The sequence below is a fragment of the Physeter macrocephalus genome, chromosome 11 (assembly GCF_002837175.3).
Source record: "Physeter macrocephalus isolate SW-GA chromosome 11, ASM283717v5, whole genome shotgun sequence".
NCBI classification, from domain to species: domain Eukaryota; kingdom Metazoa; phylum Chordata; class Mammalia; order Artiodactyla; family Physeteridae; genus Physeter; species Physeter macrocephalus.
In genome coordinates this window covers 3,003,234-3,026,340 of record NC_041224.1, presented here as the reverse complement: position 1 = coordinate 3,026,340, position 23,107 = coordinate 3,003,234, and the positions used below count along the sequence as shown (strand labels likewise).

General features: G+C 34.8%; 1 protein-coding gene across 6 annotated transcripts in view; it reads left to right on the top strand.

The window, feature by feature from the left end:
- The window catches only part of IBTK (inhibitor of Bruton tyrosine kinase), a 90,046-nt gene that overhangs the window by 13,125 nt on the left and 53,814 nt on the right, over positions 1 to 23,107 (top strand). For 4 of the 6 annotated variants that reach the window (XM_007108928.4, XM_007108926.4, XM_007108932.4 and 1 more), the window contains 14 exons: positions 2,270 to 2,366; positions 3,491 to 3,615; positions 7,184 to 7,294; positions 8,646 to 8,816; positions 10,347 to 10,464; positions 10,554 to 10,734; positions 12,709 to 12,832; positions 15,464 to 15,641; positions 18,412 to 18,589; positions 19,728 to 20,327; positions 21,247 to 21,333; positions 22,176 to 22,258; positions 22,337 to 22,374; positions 22,811 to 22,907. In XM_007108928.4, the coding sequence (XP_007108990.2) occupies positions 2,270 to 2,366; positions 3,491 to 3,615; positions 7,184 to 7,294; positions 8,646 to 8,816; positions 10,347 to 10,464; positions 10,554 to 10,734; positions 12,709 to 12,832; positions 15,464 to 15,641; positions 18,412 to 18,589; positions 19,728 to 20,327; positions 21,247 to 21,333; positions 22,176 to 22,258; positions 22,337 to 22,374; positions 22,811 to 22,907 (2,188 nt within the window). The remainder of the gene's footprint in view (positions 1 to 2,269; positions 2,367 to 3,490; positions 3,616 to 7,183; positions 7,295 to 8,645; positions 8,817 to 10,346; positions 10,465 to 10,553; positions 10,735 to 12,708; positions 12,833 to 15,463; positions 15,642 to 18,411; positions 18,590 to 19,727; positions 20,328 to 21,246; positions 21,334 to 22,175; positions 22,259 to 22,336; positions 22,375 to 22,810; positions 22,908 to 23,107) is intronic. The other 2 variants (XM_007108929.4, XM_007108927.4) reach the window with 1 other exon arrangement.

The following is a 23,107-nucleotide window of genomic DNA, read 5'->3' as shown; positions in this document are numbered from 1 at the left end:
GAAATTTTAAAATTAAGTGCTAAAATTGTACAATAAATAAACACCCATGCTATCAGTTCCTGATTGCCAAAGATAAAAAAACCTCAGCAGAAACTTCTTGTCTACCAAAAGCCAGAGTAGAAACAGCATATCTTATGCAGCTTTTCATTACCTTCTTGATTCCGTGACAGGAGGCATGTTTATGTTTGTAGGGTCCTGCTGTGTCTGTTACCTCTATACCATTTTTCTTGTATATTGGTGGTTTACTTATATTACTAACCTGAAAGAACTTGCTTTAATTTTTCCCATTTGTAAATGGAAGAACTCACTGAATCATAAGATTGTGTGGATTAAGTGATATACTGTTTGTAAAGTATTTGGAATACATTGTTTTTCTAGTGCCTAATGTGTATTAGGCAATGATCTAAGTGCTATGCTAGGGATATTGTAATGGGAAAAAAAAAGACAGAATCCTTTCCTTTGCTTGTTTGTCGGTTTGTTTTTTGGTTATACTTAGATACTATTTAATAAGGTAATGAATTTACCTACTATTTTGGGGATATGTAAAGAGGTGATCTTTTAGTAAATGGGATAGACTAGACAACACACTGATCCTACTACCTTTAGAGTTTAAGGTGAGCATATTAGAACGTGTCAGAGACCACCATATGTAGGGAGCTGTAGAGGCAAAAAAGTGTTCCTAGGCCTTTATGCAGTTGGGGCTACTTAGGATGATGCAACTGTATGTAGTCTTATTAGGGTCCAGTTGGTATATATATAAAGTTTAGGACAAATTTATAAAACTGATAAAGTAAACTCTCCAGGGATCTAAGTTTCTGGGATCCTATTTGTCAGATTCGTAGCTTGGAACACTCTGCCCTGGAATCTACCCTTCTTACCCTGATGAAGGCCAAGCTCAGGTCTTCCCACATGGATTTATTATATCTAACTTTAAAAGTAGTAGGCAACATACACTTTTAAATTTGTTAATATCTTAGATCACTTCTGAATTTTGTTTTATTTGTTAGCTCACTAACGAGTATTTTTGTTCATTGACGACCCTTGTGAAATCAAGTCTTATAACCATCTGGAACCATGTTGATTTTAATTTATTAAAATCCATTGTTACGAGGTAAGAGGAGATTCTCTTTCTTAAGTAACCCAAAAAGAGTATTCCAGGGTGTTGTGGTTAGAGTTTAAAAACTTCATGGTTCATCTCAACCTGTAACGGCCCAGGTAAACTGTGTGTGTAGAGGGATAGGCAGTGATCACTCACGCGAGTTAAAATTATTGTTGAGTGCCTTAGTAAACTATCAGCAAATATTAAAAGTTATTTATGAAAAGGAGTACGTTTTGTGTTTAAAAAACTGTATGTAGTAATAATAATGTGAATTGAACATTGCTCTATCTCTCCCCTCCTCCAGTTATATTTTAAAAACGGGAAATACGGTGCTAGGGATAGGGTGTGCTAACTGCCTTAAATAAATGGGACAGAAAATGTTCTGTTTCATGTTTGAATTCTGGAGATATAAAACTACAGATTACTTTAAATTCATGCTTAAAACACACACACACGTGCATTCTCAGGGTTGTTTTTTTTTTGATACAATCTAACTATAAGTGGTAAGAGACAATGCTCTGAAAATTTAAGTAGAAAATTTTAAGTGGAAAAATATAAAAATATGTATCACACAAGTAGAAATAAAAGAATATAATTGTCTTCATGTCAGTAATAGACGTAGTAGAATTCAAGGCAAAAAGGTGGAGCATAGGTGATCACATTATATACAGTAAATCCTAAAAAACATATATATAAAAAGTAAGTATTGTTTGCCATTGTGTAGAAATCTTTACAGCCCTTAGCTGGATGTGGAGTTTGGCTCTTTAAATACGAAAAAAGAAGCATGTGTGTGTACATACACACGTAGACCCAGACCAAAAGTTAGGGCCTTCTCGGTAACTGACCTGCCTTATCATGGAAAACTTTCATATCTAGTTCATTTTGATTTTTTTTGCATTTTGATTTTAAATGTTATTTTATTTGTTCACGTTTTCTGGTTCTTCTTTATTTCCCCAAGAATTGGATATTCGATTTCTCTTAGTTTTCTTTTATGTGAGAAATAAATGTGTATGAGCATAGGAGATAATTGTTATTAAATGTTTATTTTTAATGTATTTATGGGTTTGATCATCTGACTTTTTGATAAATTACTGATTATAGGTAAATGATTAAAAATAAATACATATATATTTATATATACACACACATATTTTTTCCTTTTTTTTTTAGCGTGGTGTTAGTCTGTATATTCAAGATAAAGAAGGCTTGTCAGCTTTGGATCTTGTAATGAAGGATAGACCAGCTCATGTAGTATTCAGAAATACCGGTAAGAAAATTCCACAAATATATTCCATTAAGGTACAGCTTAGAAAATTTTAATGAAATTTTATTGTTATAGAAATACCTGAGAAAATTTGTGTGGATATCTGCAAAGAACTTTTACTCGGGGATATGTTGGTTGATAACTTTGGTTTTCTTTCAGAGCACTTTGGTTTATTTTACATTTTTCAGATTCAGTGTTCATTTCTGCGTATAAGAGTAAAAACACAGCCTAAAAAGGGAAGGCAGCTAGAATTGTAACTACTGTAAAGCAATTGATGTGCATTCAGAAAGTAACGGCATTTGAGGTAGAGGGGAAAGGAAGTGATTCTTCTACGCACGTGTTCCTTCTTCTCATTGCACTTACCTCTTCAGTGTTTTTGCCCTGTGAGCTTTGGTAATGGAAATTCACTGAAAAGGAGAAGAGATTTAAATGGGGGCACTAGTTAATTTGCATTTTAACTAGTGAGCAAGCTAAGTAAGGACATGTTCTTCATTTTTATTTCTATCTTGGACACTATATTGCAAGTTACAGTTATAATTCCATTCAAGAACTTTATAAGCCTTCCAAAATAAAAATGAAGATTTATATCATATTAGCTGTGATTAAGTTTTATCCCAGTTTAATGGATATTGGCCTAATCTCTAGTGTGATTTTGCATCTATCAAGAGCAAACTATTGGAAGATGATGTTTCTGTAGAAATAGGAACTAATATCATGTTTGCTTCATTTAGAACGTTTATATATTAAATGTTTTAATAACATTTTACATTTAAATAAATGTATTATTTTCATGGAAACTAGGTGGATATGGCAGGTGGTATTTTAATCATTTGGCAGTTAAACTTTAACTGCTAAAGAAACAAGGGTAAAGTGTTAAATTGCTTACATTGGGACAGGCCTGTGCTGAATTGGATTTTCTGATTTCTGTTCTTAGAGTTATATAGTAAATTATTAGATTCATAATTTAAAAGAGAGGGTTGGTAGTATCTTTCTAAATATGGTAATTAAATTAGTTTTTGTGAAGAATCTTGTTTGAGATAAACTGATTAGTGGAGTATATCTATAATTAAACTACACTGATACTTGTTTAAAATGTAAAAGAGTGTAAAAACTAATTTTCATTTTAGATCCTACAGATGTCTACACTTGGGGAGATAATACAAATTTCACCCTGGGTCATGGAAGCCAGAATAGCAAACATCATCCCGAGTTGGTGGATCTGTTCTCTAGGAGTGGGGTTTATATCAAGCAGGTATATTGAAATACAATCTGAGTACTTTTAGAGATTAAAAAGAACGTCTGTATTTGATAGCTTATCTTTTCATTTGGATTATGTTAACTTTGGTGAAGGTACAGTAACATATTTGAATGAAGAAATTGATCAACAGAACTTTACTAATTCTTTTTAGATTTTGTTAGTCTTAATCATATTTAGACTAAAATATCGTAAAACTATGAGATGTTTGTGTAAGGCATGTTAGAAGTTAGAAGGCATTATACAGATATTACTTTTAAAAAGGTAGAGCTTATGTTGATTTTCTAGCTTTTCTTTTTACTTAATTGATTAGAGTTCTTCAGATTGTTTCTCAAGTGAATTTGTTGTTGATACTCAAATGAAGTTTGTTATTAGTTTTAGGTAAGTGAACCTGAGTTCTTAAATATAAGTAATTGTAAAATTTTAATTGATAATTGTAAAGGTTTGGTCTTTGGCCTTTTTACATCATTATTTTGGATGATTCCACTTCAGTGGATTTTGCTACTGTTGACATACTCCTCTTTCTCTGTAACTGTGTGTGTGTGTGTGTGTGTGTGTGTGTGTGTGTGTGTGTGTGTGTAAGTGTAATTTATATCTCTAGCCTTAGCCTTTCTTCCTCTTGAGTTTCATTTCAGTTGTACTCTGGACATTCTTTCAAAGTTTTTAAATTTAACTGTCTGAAGTGCTAATTTTGCCACTCCTAAACATTCTCTACTTAATTTTTAAAGCTATAAATCTCAGTTTCTGAATCCTGAAAATTACACCTCAGAATATGTCTTTTGAGTTCATCTCTGCGTGATTTTTTTTTCCTGATGTAATCGTTAATGTCATTCCCCTTTTATTCCCCCAAATATTTGGATTATATATTACATGGCCACCATATTTAGGGTTCTGTAGAACACTGTTTTTCACACCAAAAGTCATTAGTTAATGTATCACAATTAGCAGTTTAAAAAAATGAAATAAAAGAGTAAAACTCAAGAGAATATTAAAATTTGAGAGGCCAGGAACAGGAGCCCACATGGGAATGAAGAGTGACTAGCGAAGTAGAGAGTAGAGTGGTGTGCTGAAAGCTAGGATTCTGACTGGCCATCTACTTAGACCTCCAGGGAACTTAGGGTACTGAGAGGACTTGGGATGGACCGGAGTCAGAAGCCTGGGGTCAGAGTCTCTAGTGAGTGTGAGGGAAGCTGTTAGAGCAGGGCTGGCTGCTCTTGCTCACCTAGTTCAGAGCCTTTGGTAGATGTCGCTAATCAGTCACTGCATACTCTTGTTCTGCCTCCCTCCCTCCCTCTTCTCTCCCCTCTGTGTTTTAAACTGAACTTGAACAGGTCCTCAGAATTCACCCATCAGCAGCCACTAATGATCGATCAGAGTTGAGGCACTTAGAAAGATACCTGTTTTCCTTTTCTGACTTAGTACATGATATAGTCAGATTTCATGAGGTGAGATTTTTCAGGAGCAGAGATTTTTACACAAAAGTGAAGGAATAATGGTGGCATTAGGAAACGGGCTGATTGTACCTTCTGATCCTAAGATATATGTGCTGTAGAAGAATCGAGCATGTTCCACTTGGTAGGGTTAAGGATGAAACAGTATACCCAAAGAGAAAACTACATTTCAGTTAAGGCAAGGATGAGAGTATTTTGTGAAGAAATTAAGGATGGAAGGGATTTTTTTTTTTTTTTTTAACGACGAAAAGGAGGGTTGAAACAAGCACTATGGGTAGGTTTGAGAGGAAGGAAAGCAGTGTAAATTTCAGTAAGAAAAATGGAAGCAAGTTAATGGGATTATTTACTGAGCACCTGTTATATTGAGAGCCCTATAACTCACTGAAAAAGGGCTGATTCTGTAGTATAGTACTAGATGAATTAACTGCCGTGGGACAGAGATGATTATTATTAGCATAATATATTCCTGAGAATTAAGATGAAAATCCATGATCAGTTACCTCCTTAAAAAATTCAGAGGTTTTAAAGTTGGAGGTCTTACACTCTGGTATTGGTTGTTTTGTAGAAGTCAGAGATTATAGAATGGCATTCTAATATTGAATATAGAATTGAACAAGATGTATTACTTCTGGTTTCATGAAATAATTTTTCCCTTACAGATTGTAACTTTGTATTACACATTTGAATACAATTTTGGGTTTTATTTTTAGACTTTTCAGGTATTTGTGGTACAGCTAAATAAGAGTGATTTTTGCATTATCATAGGCACATGTATTTACAGAACTCGCCGAGTGGTTTAGGGATATGTGTAAACAGAGCTTGCAATTCAGCCTGTAACTTTTTTTTTTTTTTGGCTGCTTTGGGTCTTCGTTGCTGCGCGCAGTCTCTCTCTAGTTACTGTGAACAGGGGCTGCTCTTCACTGTGGTGCGCGGGCTTCTCATTGCGGTGGCTTCTCCTGTTGCGGAGCACAGGCTCCAGGCGTGCGGGCTTCAGTAGTTGTGGCGTGCAGGCTCAGTAGTTGTGGTGCATGGGCTTAGTTGCTCCGCGGCATGTGGGATCTTCCTGGACCAGAGCTTGAACCCGTGTCCCCTGCATTGGCAGGCGGATTCTTAACCACTGCGCCACCAGGGAAGTCCATGATTTTCTTATTTTTCCAAAGGACCCTGACTTTCTGGAAAATAATTCTAGGATTTTTTATTTCTTAATCCTTTTTTAAATATTCCTAAGTTAGAAATATTTATGGGTGGCATAAGAGAGGTAAATGCAGATTATTTTTTAAAATAGAAAAGGATTTTTAGATAGTATTAAGGTAAAATAAGTATACTGATGCATTGAAAAATAGCAGAGTGTGGCCTGCAGGTTGGGTGTGTAAGTGCATGCATATTTAAAACTGCTGTTGGTTTCCTGTTACTGCCTTCTGCTGATGCAGTTCAGCCCTTTCAGTAACCTTGTTTTCTGGTAAGAATGTATGAAAATGGAACTGTTTATCAGAGGGCAAGGAGGGTTCTGGGAAGGAAGTGGGGAAAAGAGAAAAGTTTGAAAATTAGTGTAAAATTATTTAAAGCCATGTAATTATATTAAAGATACATTAGACAAAATCAGAGGTATAAAAAGCACATACTGTTTACCCCCCACTCCCTGTTTATAAGGTGATGTTGAAAAAATACTCTTAAGGCATTTTCACTGTTTTCTTTAGTAATAATCACTATTTGGTAATCTTTATGCTTCATATTTTACTGTGTTCAGTTCTTGCTGTTTGAGATTTTATGAAATTGGAAAACAACTGGCTACTACTTTTTGTAGTTGAATACTTAAGATTTGCATTTTCCTTTGTTTAGTCTCTTGTGGGTAACACATGCTTAATTCCTTCTAAATTTTTCTTGCCCGAATGTCAGTGTTTTTAGACGTAGTTTTAAAATAGACCACCATATATTATAAATTTTTATTACAGAAAACTTTAGACATGTACAAAGTAGAGAGAACAGTATAATGATTCCTAATGTACCCGTTATCTAGCTTAAACAATTAGTAATATTCTGTTATTTCTTTTTTATAAAATAAAGGATGTTTTATTCACAGAAGTTTAATTAAATATTCTCTTGTTTTCCTGTAGGTGGTGCTTTGTAAATTTCACTCAGTGTTTCTGTCTCAGAAAGGGCAAGTTTATACCTGTGGTCATGGTCCTGGAGGACGATTAGGCCATGGAGATGAACAGACATGCTTGGTAATTTAAGTGTCATTATACAGTTTAGGTAACTTTGGTAAAATTGTATAAACTGGAAACTTCAGTTAACTAAAAAATTTTTTTAACCAACTATAAGGAGAAAATAATATACCGACTGATGATAGAGTTTAGAAGATCAGTTACTTTCCTGGTATATTGTGTTCAAAATAAGGATTTAGATATGATGCAAAATTCTAAAGCATCAAAGAAAAATTATATTGTACAGCAAACATTGAGTCAGGAGAGTACATAAATAAGCTTTAAAATATTTCCATAGTTGAAATTTAAAAAAATCAGACTAATTGTAAAACTCTTTTCCTGTAGTCCAGGGTCCAAGTTTTTATTCATTTTTAACTTCTCATTAAGGTATTTGTGGTCTGAAAATTGGGCCAATATTTTCATTGTATAATCACAAAATTGACTCTTATGCTACTGAAACTTCGTGCTAATTGAAAGAAACCTAATAATCATTACGTTCAGGAAAGTTATTTCCTCACTAGGTTATTTTTAAGGTAAGTTTTTTTTGAGGGGACTGCTGGCATCTTCATCGGTTAAGAGGTCTTTAAAAATGAAAGAGAGCTATGGTAGTCTCTTCCATTTTTCGAGGGTATATTATGTTCTAGGCATTGTTCATGCTTTCCATGCAATATCATTACCTTGATTTAAGCCTAACAACAGCCCTGTGAGGTTATAGGCCTTATTATCCTCATTTTATACACAATGACAATAATAATAGCACTCATTTATCAATTGTTTACTCTGAGCCAGAGAGTGTTGTGTTTTGTACTTACTAACTCATTTACTCCTTATGCTGATTTTTTATCATCCAAAATACTATTATTATTTTGTGTTCAGATGAAGAAAATGAGAGAAGATAAGAGGTTGGTTTGAAATCAAATAGCTGGTAAATGACAGAATTAAGATTTGAACCCAGAACAGATGACTTTAAAGGAATATGGTATCGTATGTTTGGTTATGCATTGAAGGGCTGCATTGGTTCCTGTATTCTTACTTATTTCTTCACTACACCAATCAATACTTTGGCTGAAGAGCTCCCTTTATTCAAACCAAACACATTTGCACTTGGTGTATGATAAATGATAAGGGCTCAAAAATCATTTATTGAATCAAATTGTTTTATTGAAATGTCTTACTGGGATTTTGTATTTTACTTATAAAGCAATGTCCATTAAACTTATCTCCCCCTTGCTGAATTGTACAGTTTGCCTATGATAGATACAGCCGTATAGCAGTCATATCATTTGGGATGTGGTATCCTAAGATTCTATTTGTATTTTGTACTTTATATAAATGGTTAATGTAATATACTAAAGTTAATTTTATTTTGTAGGTCCCTAGGCTTGTGGAAGGCCTGAGTGGTCATAATTGCTCTCAAGTGGCAGCTGCTGAGGATCATACTGTTGTATTAACTGAAGATGGATGTGTGTACACGTTTGGTCTAAACATTTTTCATCAGTTAGGGATCATCCCTCCACCTTCCAGTTGTAATGTGCCCAGACAGGTAAGCTTCGCTTCTTTAAATAACAAGGTGACCACTGGTATAAAACCTATATGGACAAAAACATGGAAGGCATTGACAGAGCAACTTATTTTACTTGTATTCAACAGTGTGTTTCTTCAGTGGTATATATTTTATTTTTCACAGGAGAAATTAAGCATAGTAATGTACAGATTAACATTTGTTTGGAGTGAGAAAGAAAGCACTTGGGAAATTAGGCAGCAAACTGCCTTAGATTCAACTTGTAAGTGTTCATAGGCATCGGGAAAGTCAGATATTTTGGGTTTGAAACAAATAATTTTGAGGCCCTCCTTAAGAAAAAAATAGAAATTTTTATAAGTAAAAAATGGGCCATGTAAATGAGGCATCCAGAAACTTAAGCTTATTGGCTTCACGGTAGATCTGTCTCTGCGCAGAAATCATACCTGGCAAGTTTATGTGAGGGAGCATAGATCTCAAAGCAACTCTTTTTGTTCTGTTTTCCCTTTCCCATTTGTACAACCACCACCAGAGGGTGGCCTTTCCTCAACTTCAGGGACCTAGTACGCAGGACAGGACTGGTGCTTTAAATTGATATGTTACTAGAATTATCACATATAGCAAATGTGTTTTCAACTCATAAGATTTTGCATTTGGGGTGTTAGACTTCTTCTCTGGTTTAATCCTCTGGACTTAAAATGATTATTAGATATACATTTTTAGTATTAAGCTTTAAAATCCAACGCTTTCCATCCTGGATGGCTAATGAATCAACAGGAATTACTCCAAAATAATTAGAAGTAGTTTTCAATCTGCGGTACTTCTTAGGCCCATTTTCCCCAACCAACTGTGGAATTTGTAGATATTTAATCATCTTGCAGACTTCTTTAGAAATGGTAGATTTTACTCCCATTTTTATTCTCATTGTGTGGCTACCGTGGAGCTCTGGGTTGATATGGACGTAGCCAGTATTCTTAGGTGGGGACAGTTGTGTTCCCCAGGAGCCATTTGGCAATGTCTAGAAACATTTTTAGTTGTCACCGCCGGGTGTAGGGGTGGGAGTAGTGCTACCGACGTCTAGCGGGCAGAGTCCGGGGGTGCTGCCCAGCCTCCTGCGGGGTGCACAACACAGTCCCCACAGCGAGCCGTCTGGCTCGGACTGTCAGCAGTGTCACTGTTGAGACGCTCTGGATATGTCAAATTTAAAAGTATCATAGTTTTTAATAAGAATGAGAATGCCTGTTTTGCATATTGCTTGTTAACAAAAGTTTAATGATTTGGTTTTTATACTGTGTCAGTTTTTTTTTTTTTTTTTTTTTTATGTTTAAACTGCTGACTTAAGGTGGCTGCATCAAGATGTCTTGTATTCTGAGAAGAGTTGGGGTCTCAGTATTAGTGCTGAGATCTGTTAGTGATGAATGCCATTACTACTTGGGGGGGTTACTGGCGGCAAGTATGCCATAGATTTGCTACCCTGGTCTACTGGATCTTGTGCAAAATTCTGTTAGTTCATAGGTACATAATAAACTGAAGTCTCGTTTGTCTTTTGAATAGATGCAAGCAAAATATCTGAAAGGGAGGACAATCACTGGAGTAGCAGCAGGCAGGTTTCATACAGTGCTATGGACTAGAGAAGCTGTTTACACCATGGGACTAAATGGTGGACAACTGGGTAAGAAATCCATGATGACAATATCTGAAAAAGAAATTGTATTCTTAAAACGGGTATTTTGTGATTTGTTTCTTTGTGTAATTTTCTAGGGTATTTACTAGACCCCAATGGAGAAAAGTGTGTAACTGCTCCTCGTCAAGTCTCTGCCCTTCATCATAAGGACATCGCTGTGTCTTTGGTTGCTGCTAGTGACGGGGCAACTGTCTGTGTTACCACAAAGGGAGATATTTACTTACTTGCAGACTATCAGTGCAAGAAGATGGCTTCTAAGTATGTGTATTTTTGTGAAAGAAACATACTTTAATAATAATTCAGCTCTTCCAGCAAATATCTGAGTATCAGCTTTATGCATTCTCTGAAATGTCAAATGGAGAAAATTGAACGGTGGGAAAGTCAGGAGTTTTTGCCTTTGATAATCTTAGTCTTTCGGCAAACATCCAGTAAATATATATAAAAGTTCTTTGTAGGTTGTAAAACAGTAGTTCTGAATTATGATAACATATGGTTAAATATGACCTATAAGTTTCCCTTTTTTATGCTTCAGGTGCACAGAACTAGATGAATCATAATTCTTGGTTTGTGACACTATCATCATTGGTTCACGTGTAGCCTTTTATATATTATACACTTACTTATTTAGAAAAAATCGTATTCTGTGGACCCTCTACTCAGTCCTTGTATTTATACCTAAGTGGTGTATTTTCTTATCTTTGTATCTGTATAGCCAGTTGTTATCTGTTTTAGTAACATGCAGTAAACAAGCAGTTGGCTGTCTAATCAAAAAGTCAGTTAAAGCAGGGAATTATAAAACTAAGATGGGTCTACCAACTGGAGTTCTGTCTTTTGTGCATAAACCATACTTATAATACTTATAATGTATTACCTGTCACTTCATTTTGAATGATTTAAGGAGCAGGTGCTTAAAAACAAGTGTGAAGTAAGTTGAGGGCAGAAGCCTGTATTTTTTTATACATTTTCAGTATATAGTTGGTTAATCCATATCTGATTTGACAGCCGTTTTTTGCTTGTCGTATTTATTGTGTCATTTTAAAGTGTTCAGCTTTTATAGAAAGTGTTCTTTTCAGACTAATATTTCATTGGTTTACATAATATTTCGTTATAACTGTAGTGATAAATATAAGTAGAGAAATAGATCTTTGAGCAGATACAATAGCTCAGTTAGTAGAAGCAGGAGTGTGTAGGAATTCTAGAGAGTAGCTATCCAACTTTTAAAGTAATCAGGGATTTGAACTGAAATGCAACAGAATGTGCTTTTGCTAATGTCAGTGAGATGGTAACTTCATGAACAGATACCAACTATGAGGTTAGCTCATGAGCAGATGTCAACCATCAATATATACAACTTACCTTCTGTGTGTAACAACTGGAAGGTTATCAATTGTAGGTCCTATTTCAGTTACAAAAACATGAAAATGTGAAGATACATGTTTCTTAGAACTGACTATGTAGGTTTCTTTCTGAGCATGAGATGGTTTGTGGAATGTTAGGTTTTGTTTTTACTTTACATTTATAAAATTTGCCCTGATAACATTAAATTACATAAATATAAGTTACATCCAAGTTTTCACTAAGAAAATTCTTTTGTTACAGCTGGTTACAACATAGTAATTTTGAGAAGAAGAACATTAAACAAAAAAAACAAAGAAAGAAAAACATTTTAAGACATGGGTAAAATATCTGAAAGGAAGGATAATCATTGGAGTAGTAGCAGGCAGGTTTCACACAATGCTATAGGCACATCACATGTGTCGATGTGATGAAATGTATAATGAATTGGCTAGTGGATGAGTTATTAAGTTAGCAATACTAATGATTTTTATGGTAGGTGTATCTATTTAAAGTTGTCCATATTTGAAATTAAGGATTTCTGTTTTGAGGTTTAAATTTTTTCTGTTAAAATGCAGATATATTTAGGAGCGTTTAGCCTTATCAGTTATTTAATCTAGAGAGAATGTGTGTACATGAGCAAGTGAGGTTTTAGATATTTAATGTGTGTATCTGGGTAGGTAGAGACTTTTGGGGAGGGAAGGACTTGCCATAGAAAGAAATGGTCGTTGTGTAGGGGAAACTCATAAAAGGAGGGACTAAGGATACCAAAGGCCAAATCATCTTACTCCACCTTTCACAGCAATCACCCTAAATTAGTGTTTGAATAGTAATTTCTTTAAAATTTATTGTATATTTTAGAGAATACGTTAATATAGAATTTTTTTTTTCACCCAGACAACTAAACGTGAAAAAGGTTCTTGTATCTGGGGGGCATATGGAATACAAAGTTGATCCTGAACATCTGAAAGAAAATGGGGGTGAAAAAATTTGCATTCTTGCAATGGATGGAGCTGGAAGGGTGAGTATATATTTATACAAAAGCATAGTAATCTTATTCTCAGTTGATAGCTGTAGGAGACCTGATAATGTAAAACTGTATTGCTATGATAGCGATGATTCCTGTTGACTTTTGTTTCCCTACTTGTTTTTGATGTCTAGTACTAATTATCGATAGTTGGGAGCTGGTATTTCAAAGAAAGTATGATGACATTTAACTGATGTTGCATAGTACTGCCTTGTTAAACTGTAGTTTAAAGTTTCATTTATTGTGCTTAAAATGGAAGTATGGGGTTTTGATAGTTTATTTGATATATACACTGAGTACTGAAAAATGGTATTGAATTGCATAGATATGAGATATATTACTCTTCTTAAAAAAAGTAAAAAGCTAAGCTGGCAATATTAAAAATACATAATTGGAAATTTTCTCTCCAATTTGGTTTTAAACAAATGTACACATAATATATATGCAGAGATCATAGCTATCATATAGAAAATGTAATGTATTTCTAGATCACTATATAAAGAATCTCTGGGACTTCCCTGGCAGTCCAGGGGTTAAGACTCCACACTCCCAATGCAGGGGGCACGGGTTCAATCCCTGGTCGGGGAACTAAGATTCCTCATGCTGCACGGTGCAGCCAAAAAAAAGACTCTCTTACCTCTTTTCATTTAAGTAAACAGAGTCCTAATTTTTTTTTTTTTTTTTTTTTTTTTGTGTCACATGGGCCTCTCACTGTTGTGGCCTCTCCTGTTGCAGAGCACAGGCTCCGGACGCACAGGTTTTATTTATTTTTTTTTTTTTTGCGGTACGCGGGCCTCTCACTGTTGTGGCCTCTCCCGTTGCGGAGCACAGGCCCCGGACGCGCAGGCTCAGCGTCCATGGCTCACGGTCCCAGCCGCTCCGCGGCACGCGGGATCCTCCCGGACCGGGGCACGAACCCGTGTCCCCTGCATCGGCAGGCGGACTCTCAACCACTGCGCCACCAGGGAAGCCCCATTTAACTTTATATCACATTTATATAGCACCCATTGCAGAGCACAGGCTCCGGACACGCAGGCTCAGCGGCCATGGCTCATGGGCCCAGTGCTCCGCGGATGTGGGATCTTCCCTAACCGGGGCACGAACCCGTGACCCCTGCATCGGCAGGCGGACTCTCAACCACTGCGCCACCAGGGAAGCCCTAGAGTTCTAATTTTCATTCCTCTGATAAAATTGTCAATTAAAAAATACGTATTATACATTAGAAACACTGAAAAAACTTTATACTGTGACTGGAAAAACACAGATGGCTTTCTGCTTTTCGTTTATAAAATAAAAACATACAACAAGTGTTTTCTGAGGTTTTATAAAGTGCTATAAAGATTGACATTTTAGAAACTGAAGAATTCATCATAAAGCTCCACCTGCTAGTACATTACCAGCATAAATCTACTGTGGTTGATCATTTTATTGGAGGGAACTATATTTAAGAATTAGAGATCTAATTTGTACTAAAAGCAGGAAGCAGAGGCATGGAATTGCATTTAAAAAGTTGCATATAAAAACATTTGACTTTGGGATTTATTTCATTTACATTAATAGGGATCTAGCTTGTTTATACATGTGGATATTTACTTCCTGTAAAATTAATTACTTTCCTGTAAAAATGACAGTCAAGCTCTGACGGAATCAGTTAATCAATATAGTCTACTTTTTGTGTACATAACTTTTTTTTTTTTTTTTTTGTGGTATGCGGGCCTCTCACCGCTGTGGCCTCTCCCGTTGCGGAGCACAGGCTCCGGACGCGCAGGCCCAGCGGCCATGGCTCACGGGCCCAGCCGCTCGGCGGCATGTGGGATCCTCCCAGACCGGGGCGCGAACCCGGTTCCCCTGCATCGGCAGGCGGACGCGCAACCACTGCGCCACCAGGGAAGCCCCTGTGTACATAACTTTTGAGTGACCTTGGCAGATACCATTCTGTGCTTTAGGTTTTTTAATTAGGGGATTGAGCTTTTAAAGATCAGCAGTATTAATTGCTCAAATGAAATCATACTTGGAATACCAATCTGTGAAGCAGATAAAAGGGTTGCTCTCTGGATAGAGCTGGATTGGGAAGCCGAGCACCCTGCCTCTCATCGTTCTCCATCCCTGAGCAGCAGCCCCTGAGCCGTTTCTCAGGAACACTAAGGTTTGCAGAACCACGTGGAAGCCATTGAATTCTATGATTTTTTTTGTCTCTGAGACTTTGTTTTACTTGAGTTATGCAGACATCTCTTTTTTTTCCCCCTTGAGAGTAAAGTTTGGATTTTCATAGGGTGGTTTACATTCTTGTAAATACTACACCAAGTCTGACATTCCAAGTTTTAGCATTAAGATTTTTGTTTTTCTTTCCATTGTATCTGTTTGCCCCAAACAAGTAACAGTGAAAATTACTTCTTAAGAGGAGTGTCTTTAAAGCATCTTTAATGCTTCATGTTAGCTTGATGTATTTTCTGAAAGACACACCATCTTGACTTTTATAATGTTTATCTTTTACTATGAAAGAATGAACATTGAAACATACTAATCAGAGCTTTTAGTTTTGTAGATAATATCGCTTGATTTCCTTTTTTGGTTGTTCAGATGCTATATTGCTTTCTATTCCACTGTAATTTGGTTTTATCTTAGGTATTTTGCTGGAGATCAGTCACCAGTTCTCTGAAGCAGTGTCGATGGGCCTATCCACGCCAAGTCTTCATTTCTGATATTGCTTTAAGTAGAAATGAAATTCTGTTTGTCACAAGAGATGGAGAGGGATTTAGAGGGAAATGGTTTGAAGAAAAAAGAAAGAGTTCTGAAAGGAAAGGTTAGTTCATATATGTGAATGGCATACCTTTAGCTAACGTTTAATTTTATAAGTATTTATCATTAGATTTAACTGACAGGTGTTATTAGGTTTTATGCCTATATCTCTTCTTTTGATTTTGGTTGTGTGTATGCAGGTAAACAGAGGGAATTCAATCCACTTAAATCCGGAGTTTTCAACCTTTTAGTATGCCCTGAGGTCATGGTACATTCCCATCAGTAACAGGGGCACATTAGTCTCTAGCCTTGGCTCTAGGGGCAGGGATATATAAAGTTTAAAAAAAAAAAAACTTCCCAGATGGATTTGAACCATCTTCCAAGCTCCTTTTTTTTTCTCTCCCCAAACTGAGAATTGAGTGGCTTATGCTATGGGTTTTTTTGTTTTTGTTTTTTTTACATGTTTGAACTATAAAATTAAACTTTTATAAAGTATCTTAGGACTTAGAGGAAAATTACAGGAAGAATAGGGTTTTTATGTTCATTGAGAATTTTAAAAAGTACAGGTTTTATTAAACAATTGCTGAATAATTGGAGATAAGTTTTATTCATTCCTTGATGAATATAAAGGAGAGCTTTAATTAAGATGCTGCCATTGAAAATAGAAGTCATTCATTACATTAAATAGTTCATTCTTAATTATCTGATTATAAATTTACAAACTTGTGGGTTATTTAACATTGGTTTTTAACTTAGGTTAGCAGCTTTTTTCTTTCATCCGTAATTAGTAATCTGTTGATTTTGTTTTTTCCTTCCAGAAAAATTTGAATTCATTTACCTCTTTACGTCTCATTGCTCCCACCCTAGCCCAAGTCATCACATGATCGACTGCAAAAAATAAGTTTTCTTATTTCCACTCTTGGTTCTTTTTATCTGTTCTCTTACCAGAGTGAGCTTTTAAACTCTGATCCTAATATTCCTGTGTTTAAAAACTCTGATGGTTTCCTCACTTCCTGAACATGGCCTACAAGGCTCCTGCTCTGACCCTTGTCTGCATCTCTAAACTCCTCTTGAATTCTCTCCCTCTCACTTACCACTCTTCAGAGACACTGACCTTCAGGTGTTCAGTCTTGTCCAACTATGATTAGTCCCAGGGCCTTTCCTAATTTTTCACGTCTCAGCTTAATTTTTACTTCATCAGAGATGTTTTCACTGATTCCCTAATCTAAACTTAGTAACCCTGTTTTACTTTTAATACTCTCTTTGTATTTTCATCGTGCAACTTATTTTTACTTGTTTTTATGTATTTATCTTTGTGATTAATTTTTCTAATGCTGGTCTCCTATCAGATTATAAGATGGCAAGGACCATGATATAAGGTCTGTATATCCTTATAGAGGAATCAGAGGTTCCTCTGTATTACTTAGCATTCAGCATCTTTCCTGACACATAGTAGTCCCTCATTAAGTCATCTATTGAATAAATAAATCAGTTTTTATATGCTAAAAGATATATAAAGAACATTTATAATTACTCAGGAAGTTATAAACATAGTCTTCAAAATTATAAAGCCACAAAGGAATGATTTTTGGATAGTTTATTGAGTTGTCATATTTTACTTCTTTATAGATTACACAAGTCTGTAAACATTTAAGGTATATTTACTATGTGCCAGATATAGGGCTAGGTTTTAATGATACAAAAATATATGACAGGCCTCTGTTCTCAGACACTTAGGAGTTTGTAGGGGCAATAGACATGTGTATAAATATTTGTAGTTCATGGAGACAAATACTAATGTGCACATAATAAGTTTTTTGAAAGCATAGAAATTAGAATAACTGAGTGTCAGGGGAAGATTAGTAAGCCCTGTGAGGCTGAAATAGAGTGAATTTTTGAGAGAGTAACCAGAATGCACGTTCGACTTGTAAGTGTTGGAAGTCCACAGAATTGTGTCTTAGTCATATTTAGTGGTCTAAAACTGAATTCTGATCTCATGCTCATGCATCTGCTTTTCAGCGTTTCTAAGTAAATGGTTATCTTTCACACCCCATATTCACTCACCCTCTACATCCCATTGGTCACCAAGTTTTGTCACTTCCATTTCAAATATTTTTGAAATCTTCACTTTCTCTAGTTTCATTGCTACAACCTCAGTCTATAGTGTTCATTCTTTTTCTGGACTCTTAGTTTCCTAAATGATCTCTTTGTCTTTATTTTTATTTACTTTAAACATTTTTCATACTACAGTCAGAATCATTTCTTTGCATGCACATTTCATATTTTTTTAAAATAGCCTTGATCTGACTTTTAATGATAAAATCATTTGCTTAATGTCTGCCTTCTCTGCTACATTATGTACTTCAAGATGGTAGGGACATGCCTATCTTACAGGTTCACTACTGTATTACTAGGAATACACTGAAAAGCACTTTATCACAGTAGCACAGTGTGGTCACTCAGATATTTGCTGAATAAATGGAAGGAAGGGGAAGAAGAAGGGAGGGAGCAACTAAAATTTTTAATGGAAGCTGAGGAATTTTAAAAGGTAGTATAACATTGTATTTGCCTTTTAGACAGCTTTGGTTGCAGTGTGGAGGATAATATCATGAATAATTGAGAATTGACCCACCAAAATTTCCTTTATAAGGCAACCAATATATAGGGTGTAAATTATGTTGAAGAGAGAGAGATGTAGTTCTTCAGAAGGACTTAATACAGACAAAAGATATTTCCATATTCTCCTAATTGTTTTTCTATTTTATTTACTCCTGAATCATTTTAACAGTTTCAATAGAGCCTTGATTAATGGAAGTTTATTTTTTTCTTTTTAGCAGAGATTTTATCAAACCTTCATAATTCCTCACCAGATGTGTCTTGTGTCTCTGATATAAATAGTGCATATGAAAGAATTCGACTTGAGAAACTTACTTTTGCCCATAGAGCTGTTAGTGTCAGCACAGATCCAAGTGGATGCAACTTTGCAATCTTGCAGTCAGATCCTATAACAAGGTACTCTTGTATGTATTAAATTTCATTTTTAGAAGGAACAATCACTGGGTTTTCTGTTTTCAATAGCTCTTGGAACAAATTTAATTGAAGAGCTGTTGTCAAGTCTTGTAGAGACTTCAGACATATTGATACAGTCATGTTACCAGGTTAACTCAGGGGTGGAATTTGTTATATTGGAAATGTTGAATGTTCCTTTTAGTTTGTAAACTGATATTTATTGAAAATATTGAAGATAATATGTACATATACACACAAAATTTATTCATATCTTTAGTACTTTGTGATGTACTCTAGGTTCTCAGATTCTGAGAAATAGATTATAAATATTTGTTATGTAGTTTACAAGAATTTCTGACCCTTGAATACAATGAGAAATGACAGAGGAAGAGGTAGTATAGAGTCATCTGGAGGGCACTGTGAATCTCAGTGCAAATCTTCTGTCACGTTAGTACAGAGATGACAGGTTAAGATAAATATCAAGGGTCTTATTGAAGATGGAAAAAGTCCTAGAAACAGGGTTATCATTCCTCCTGCTTTGCCCGGGTCAGTCCCATATTTAGCACTGAAAGTCTATTCTCCTGGGAAACCCCTCAGTCCCAGGCTGACCAGGGGGGTTGGTCACCCTACCTAGGAGGGCAAAATGTAGATTGGGAAGGTGTGAATGCATGCTTACAGTACTGAAAGAACCAGGGTTGTGGACTGATGTATGTCTATGTGTGTATTTATCTTTACTTCCTTAAGTTTCTAACCTATTCTGGGATCTGGGACCTGAAGTATTTACTCTTTTTGAATGTTTTTAGTGATACTTTTAATCATTTAAAAAATTTCTATGAAACAGTCGTTCAAATTTGTATTCTAGTGTTTCCTCGTAGAAAGAAAACACTGCTCTCAAAGGAACACTTAATTCTTGTCATTTTAGTTTAGGGGAAAAAATACATAAAGGAATAGAAAATATTTAAAGGGTGATAAAGTAGCAAAGACTGTGAGCAATATTCTTATGTTATTGGAAATGCTAAGTTTAAAATTTTCTAAGTTTAATAAATAAAAAATAAATTATGCTTTAAAAGGAGAATTGGCTAGGGATGCTTTCTTTTTTTCATTTTCTGGAAAGTAAAAATAATTTTTGTTTCATTTCTAGCCTTTATGAAATTCCAGCTGTGTCCTCATCTTCCTTTTTTGAAGAGTTTGGCAAACTGTTGAGGGAAACAGATGAAATGGACAACATCCATGATGTGACATTTCAAGTTGGCAATAGAATCTTCCCTGCACATAAATATATTTTGGCAGTGCGTTCTGACTTTTTCCAGGAATTGTTTCTTTCAGATGGTACTACTTTTGACTTTATAGATGTTTACCGGAAAGATGAAGATTCTGCAGGGTGCCATCTCTTTGTGGTAGAGAAGGTTCATCCTGACTTGTTTGAATACCTTTTACAATTTATATACACAGATACTTGTGACTTTTTAACTCATGGCTTCAAACCAAGAATAAATTTAAACAAAAAACCAGAAGAATATCAGAGCACTCTGAATTGTCATTTGAATAAAATGAATTTCCATGAAGATAATCAGAAGTCAGCATTTGAAGTTTACAAAAGTAATCAAGCTCATACAATTAGTGAAAAGCAGAAAAGCAAAAACAAATCTTCCAAAAAAGTAAAAAGTGTTGGGGAAGATGATCCTGTAAAAATGTTACAAAATGTTGCAAAGAAATTTGGTTTCAGTAATTTGAGTAGTAGGTATGACTCCTCCTTAATATCTGCTCATTATGTCTTCCTTTTAGAAATTCTTTGTTGTTGTTTTTTTTTGCTTTGATTTACTGCTGCTACTGCTCTTGCTTCTGTTCTTGGACCTGCTTCTCCTCCTCCCCTCCCTTCCCCCCATTCCCTCCTCATCTTCCTTCTCTTATTTTCTCTTTCCCTCAGTCTCCGTCTCCATCTCCTTTTCTCTCCACGTCCCCTTTATTTTTTGGATTTGTGTCTTTCTTTTCATGGACCTGTTACTCCATTTTCTGCAAAAGCTATCTCTGGGATTCCCTGGATTAAAACATTAAAGGATAGGAAGGCTGTTAGTGGGTTTGAACTTTCAATGGTGTTTGTATAACAGGGATCTGGAGTGGCAGACAGTGTGGTATTCTGGAAACTCTTTGGAGTTAGAACTATACATGCCTCTTAGCTCTACTATGACTAGCTAGGGCAAATTTCTTATTTCCTTGAACCTCAGTTTCTCAGTATTTAAAAGGGGAGGGATAATATTGACCTAATATTGTTGGTGTAGTTTGGTCATATAGCATGTATAAAGTGCCTAATACAGTATTTGTCATCTTATAAACCAGATTTTTTGGAATTCTCTGTTTTTAAGGTATTTATATGGCCTGTGGCAGTATAACCTTAGTTGTGGGGCAGGAGCAAGGGAGGGTAGTATATCATGTTTTCTAATTGAAAACAGTGAAGGGCTTTATGCATAATGATGTTTAATATATTTTAAATATTAAGTATGATATTTCTTTATCACAGAATGGGGGTTAGTTGAGATACTCTTCCCGGTGATACAGATTATATAATTATGTTCAGATGTGGGCTAATTTGTTGGATTTTTGTTGTTGTTCGTTTTGGTAGGGGAATATATTCACCAGTTGTTAATTTTTATCCTTGATAGGTTAGATGGAGTCCGATTTGAGAATGAAGAAATTAATGTCATTGCCAAGAAAACTGGTAATAAACCAAAGCTAAGTCAGAGAAAATGGTAAGTTAGGAAATGAAGATAAACTTTTCATCCCTAGATTTTGGGACCTAAGTGTGGAAATAGAGCTCTTTTTACTCATATGTGAAGCAAAATGTGTATGTGAATACCCTCTTACCTTTATTAGTCTTCTTTATTTCTGGAAATGTTGGAGAGCTGTTGAGGCAAATGGATGACAGCATTAACTGCTCAATAAGACATTGATACAGTTCATTTTTTTCTGATTACTTTCTAATGAAGAAAGGAATTTAAAAAAATTTTTTGCCTGAATTTTGTATTTTTTTTATAAGTAGGTAATGATGTTAACCCAAAAACCAATATAATTATGCCTCGTCAGCATTATGAAGATTATTTCCTTTAGTATAATCTCTTTCCGTAATAGGTATACTATTCTAAATATGTTTATTATTAAAAGTTTTTGTTTTTAGGTATGTGTACTTGGTAGGTGAAAAGTCTTGGAGAAAAAAAACTGTGGCGGTATCTAGACTGTGCTTAGCACAGAATAGGTTGTACAAATAAGTGAATTAAAGATCTGTGACTATGATGTTACTTATTACACTGGGCCTGTATTGAAAAAGGAAAATAAAAAGCAAGACTTTGAATATTTATCTGTATTCAGTTCCCTTTACAAATATTATCTTTATTGTAAGGCCTTATTATCTTCCCTAAAGTGGAAGGAGATGAAGTACTTTATATGTATACCCTCAAGTTGTATATTCTCTGCCACCTTTAATTAGGAGAAAATCAAATGTTAAAACAAATCCTATAATGGATTTTCTTATTTCTTCTTTGCTAAATATGTAAAGAAATTGCTCTTCAATTAAACTTTTTTTTTTTTCTTCCAGTTCTTATTTATGTGATGTGACCATGAAATCAGTGGATGGAAAGGAATTTTCTTGTCATAAATGCGTTCTTTGTGCTAGACTTGGTAGGTACACTTTTGTTAGTTGCTGATTTATTTGTTTTGGTATTGTTTCACTATTCTTATTCAGTTTTTTTCTTTCAGAATATTTTCATAGTATGCTGAGTAGCTCATGGATTGAGGTAAGATTTAAATAGAACACATAGGCTGGTAGTTATACTTTATACTTTTGGGAAATTATATGCTAAAGAAATTAAAAAATATCTTAACTCAGTTTTTGCTTTGTATTCAACTTTATTTATGCATAAGACTGCTGGAAAATAACAACATTCCAAAATGAAGATTGTTGCAAAAAAGTTACTTAAATAAATTCTCCATTATTATTTGGACTTGTATTTGGAATACCATTTTGTTTCTTTTTTTCTCAATTTTTCTTGATTCTTTTTCATGTTACAAGGCATTTTAAAATTAAATGTATCTCATTTTAGCTTTGTGTTTTATAAATGTTATGCTGTTTTGCATTGGATGTGATTCCTGTTAAAAGTTTTTCATACCAGTAACCTCAGTCAGATTGTATTAGTATTTTGTAGTTTAATTATTTTACTTTATTTTATTTAGGCTTCCAGTTGTGCAGCTCTGGAAATGCCAATACATTCTGACATACTGAAAGTTATTTTGGACTACCTCTATACTGATGAAGCTGTTGTGATAAAAGGTATTAATAAGAGTTAAGACATTTCAGATATTTAAGATATAGTTAAAAATGATAAAATCACATGAATCTTAATTTCTACTCTAATTGAAATAAGCCATCAACAGAGGCTTAAATTTAAAATAAGCAAATAGGGATGATTACTAATAGTAAAGAAATGGAAAAGAAAATTTTCATTACCTATGTGAATATGTAAGACTTAT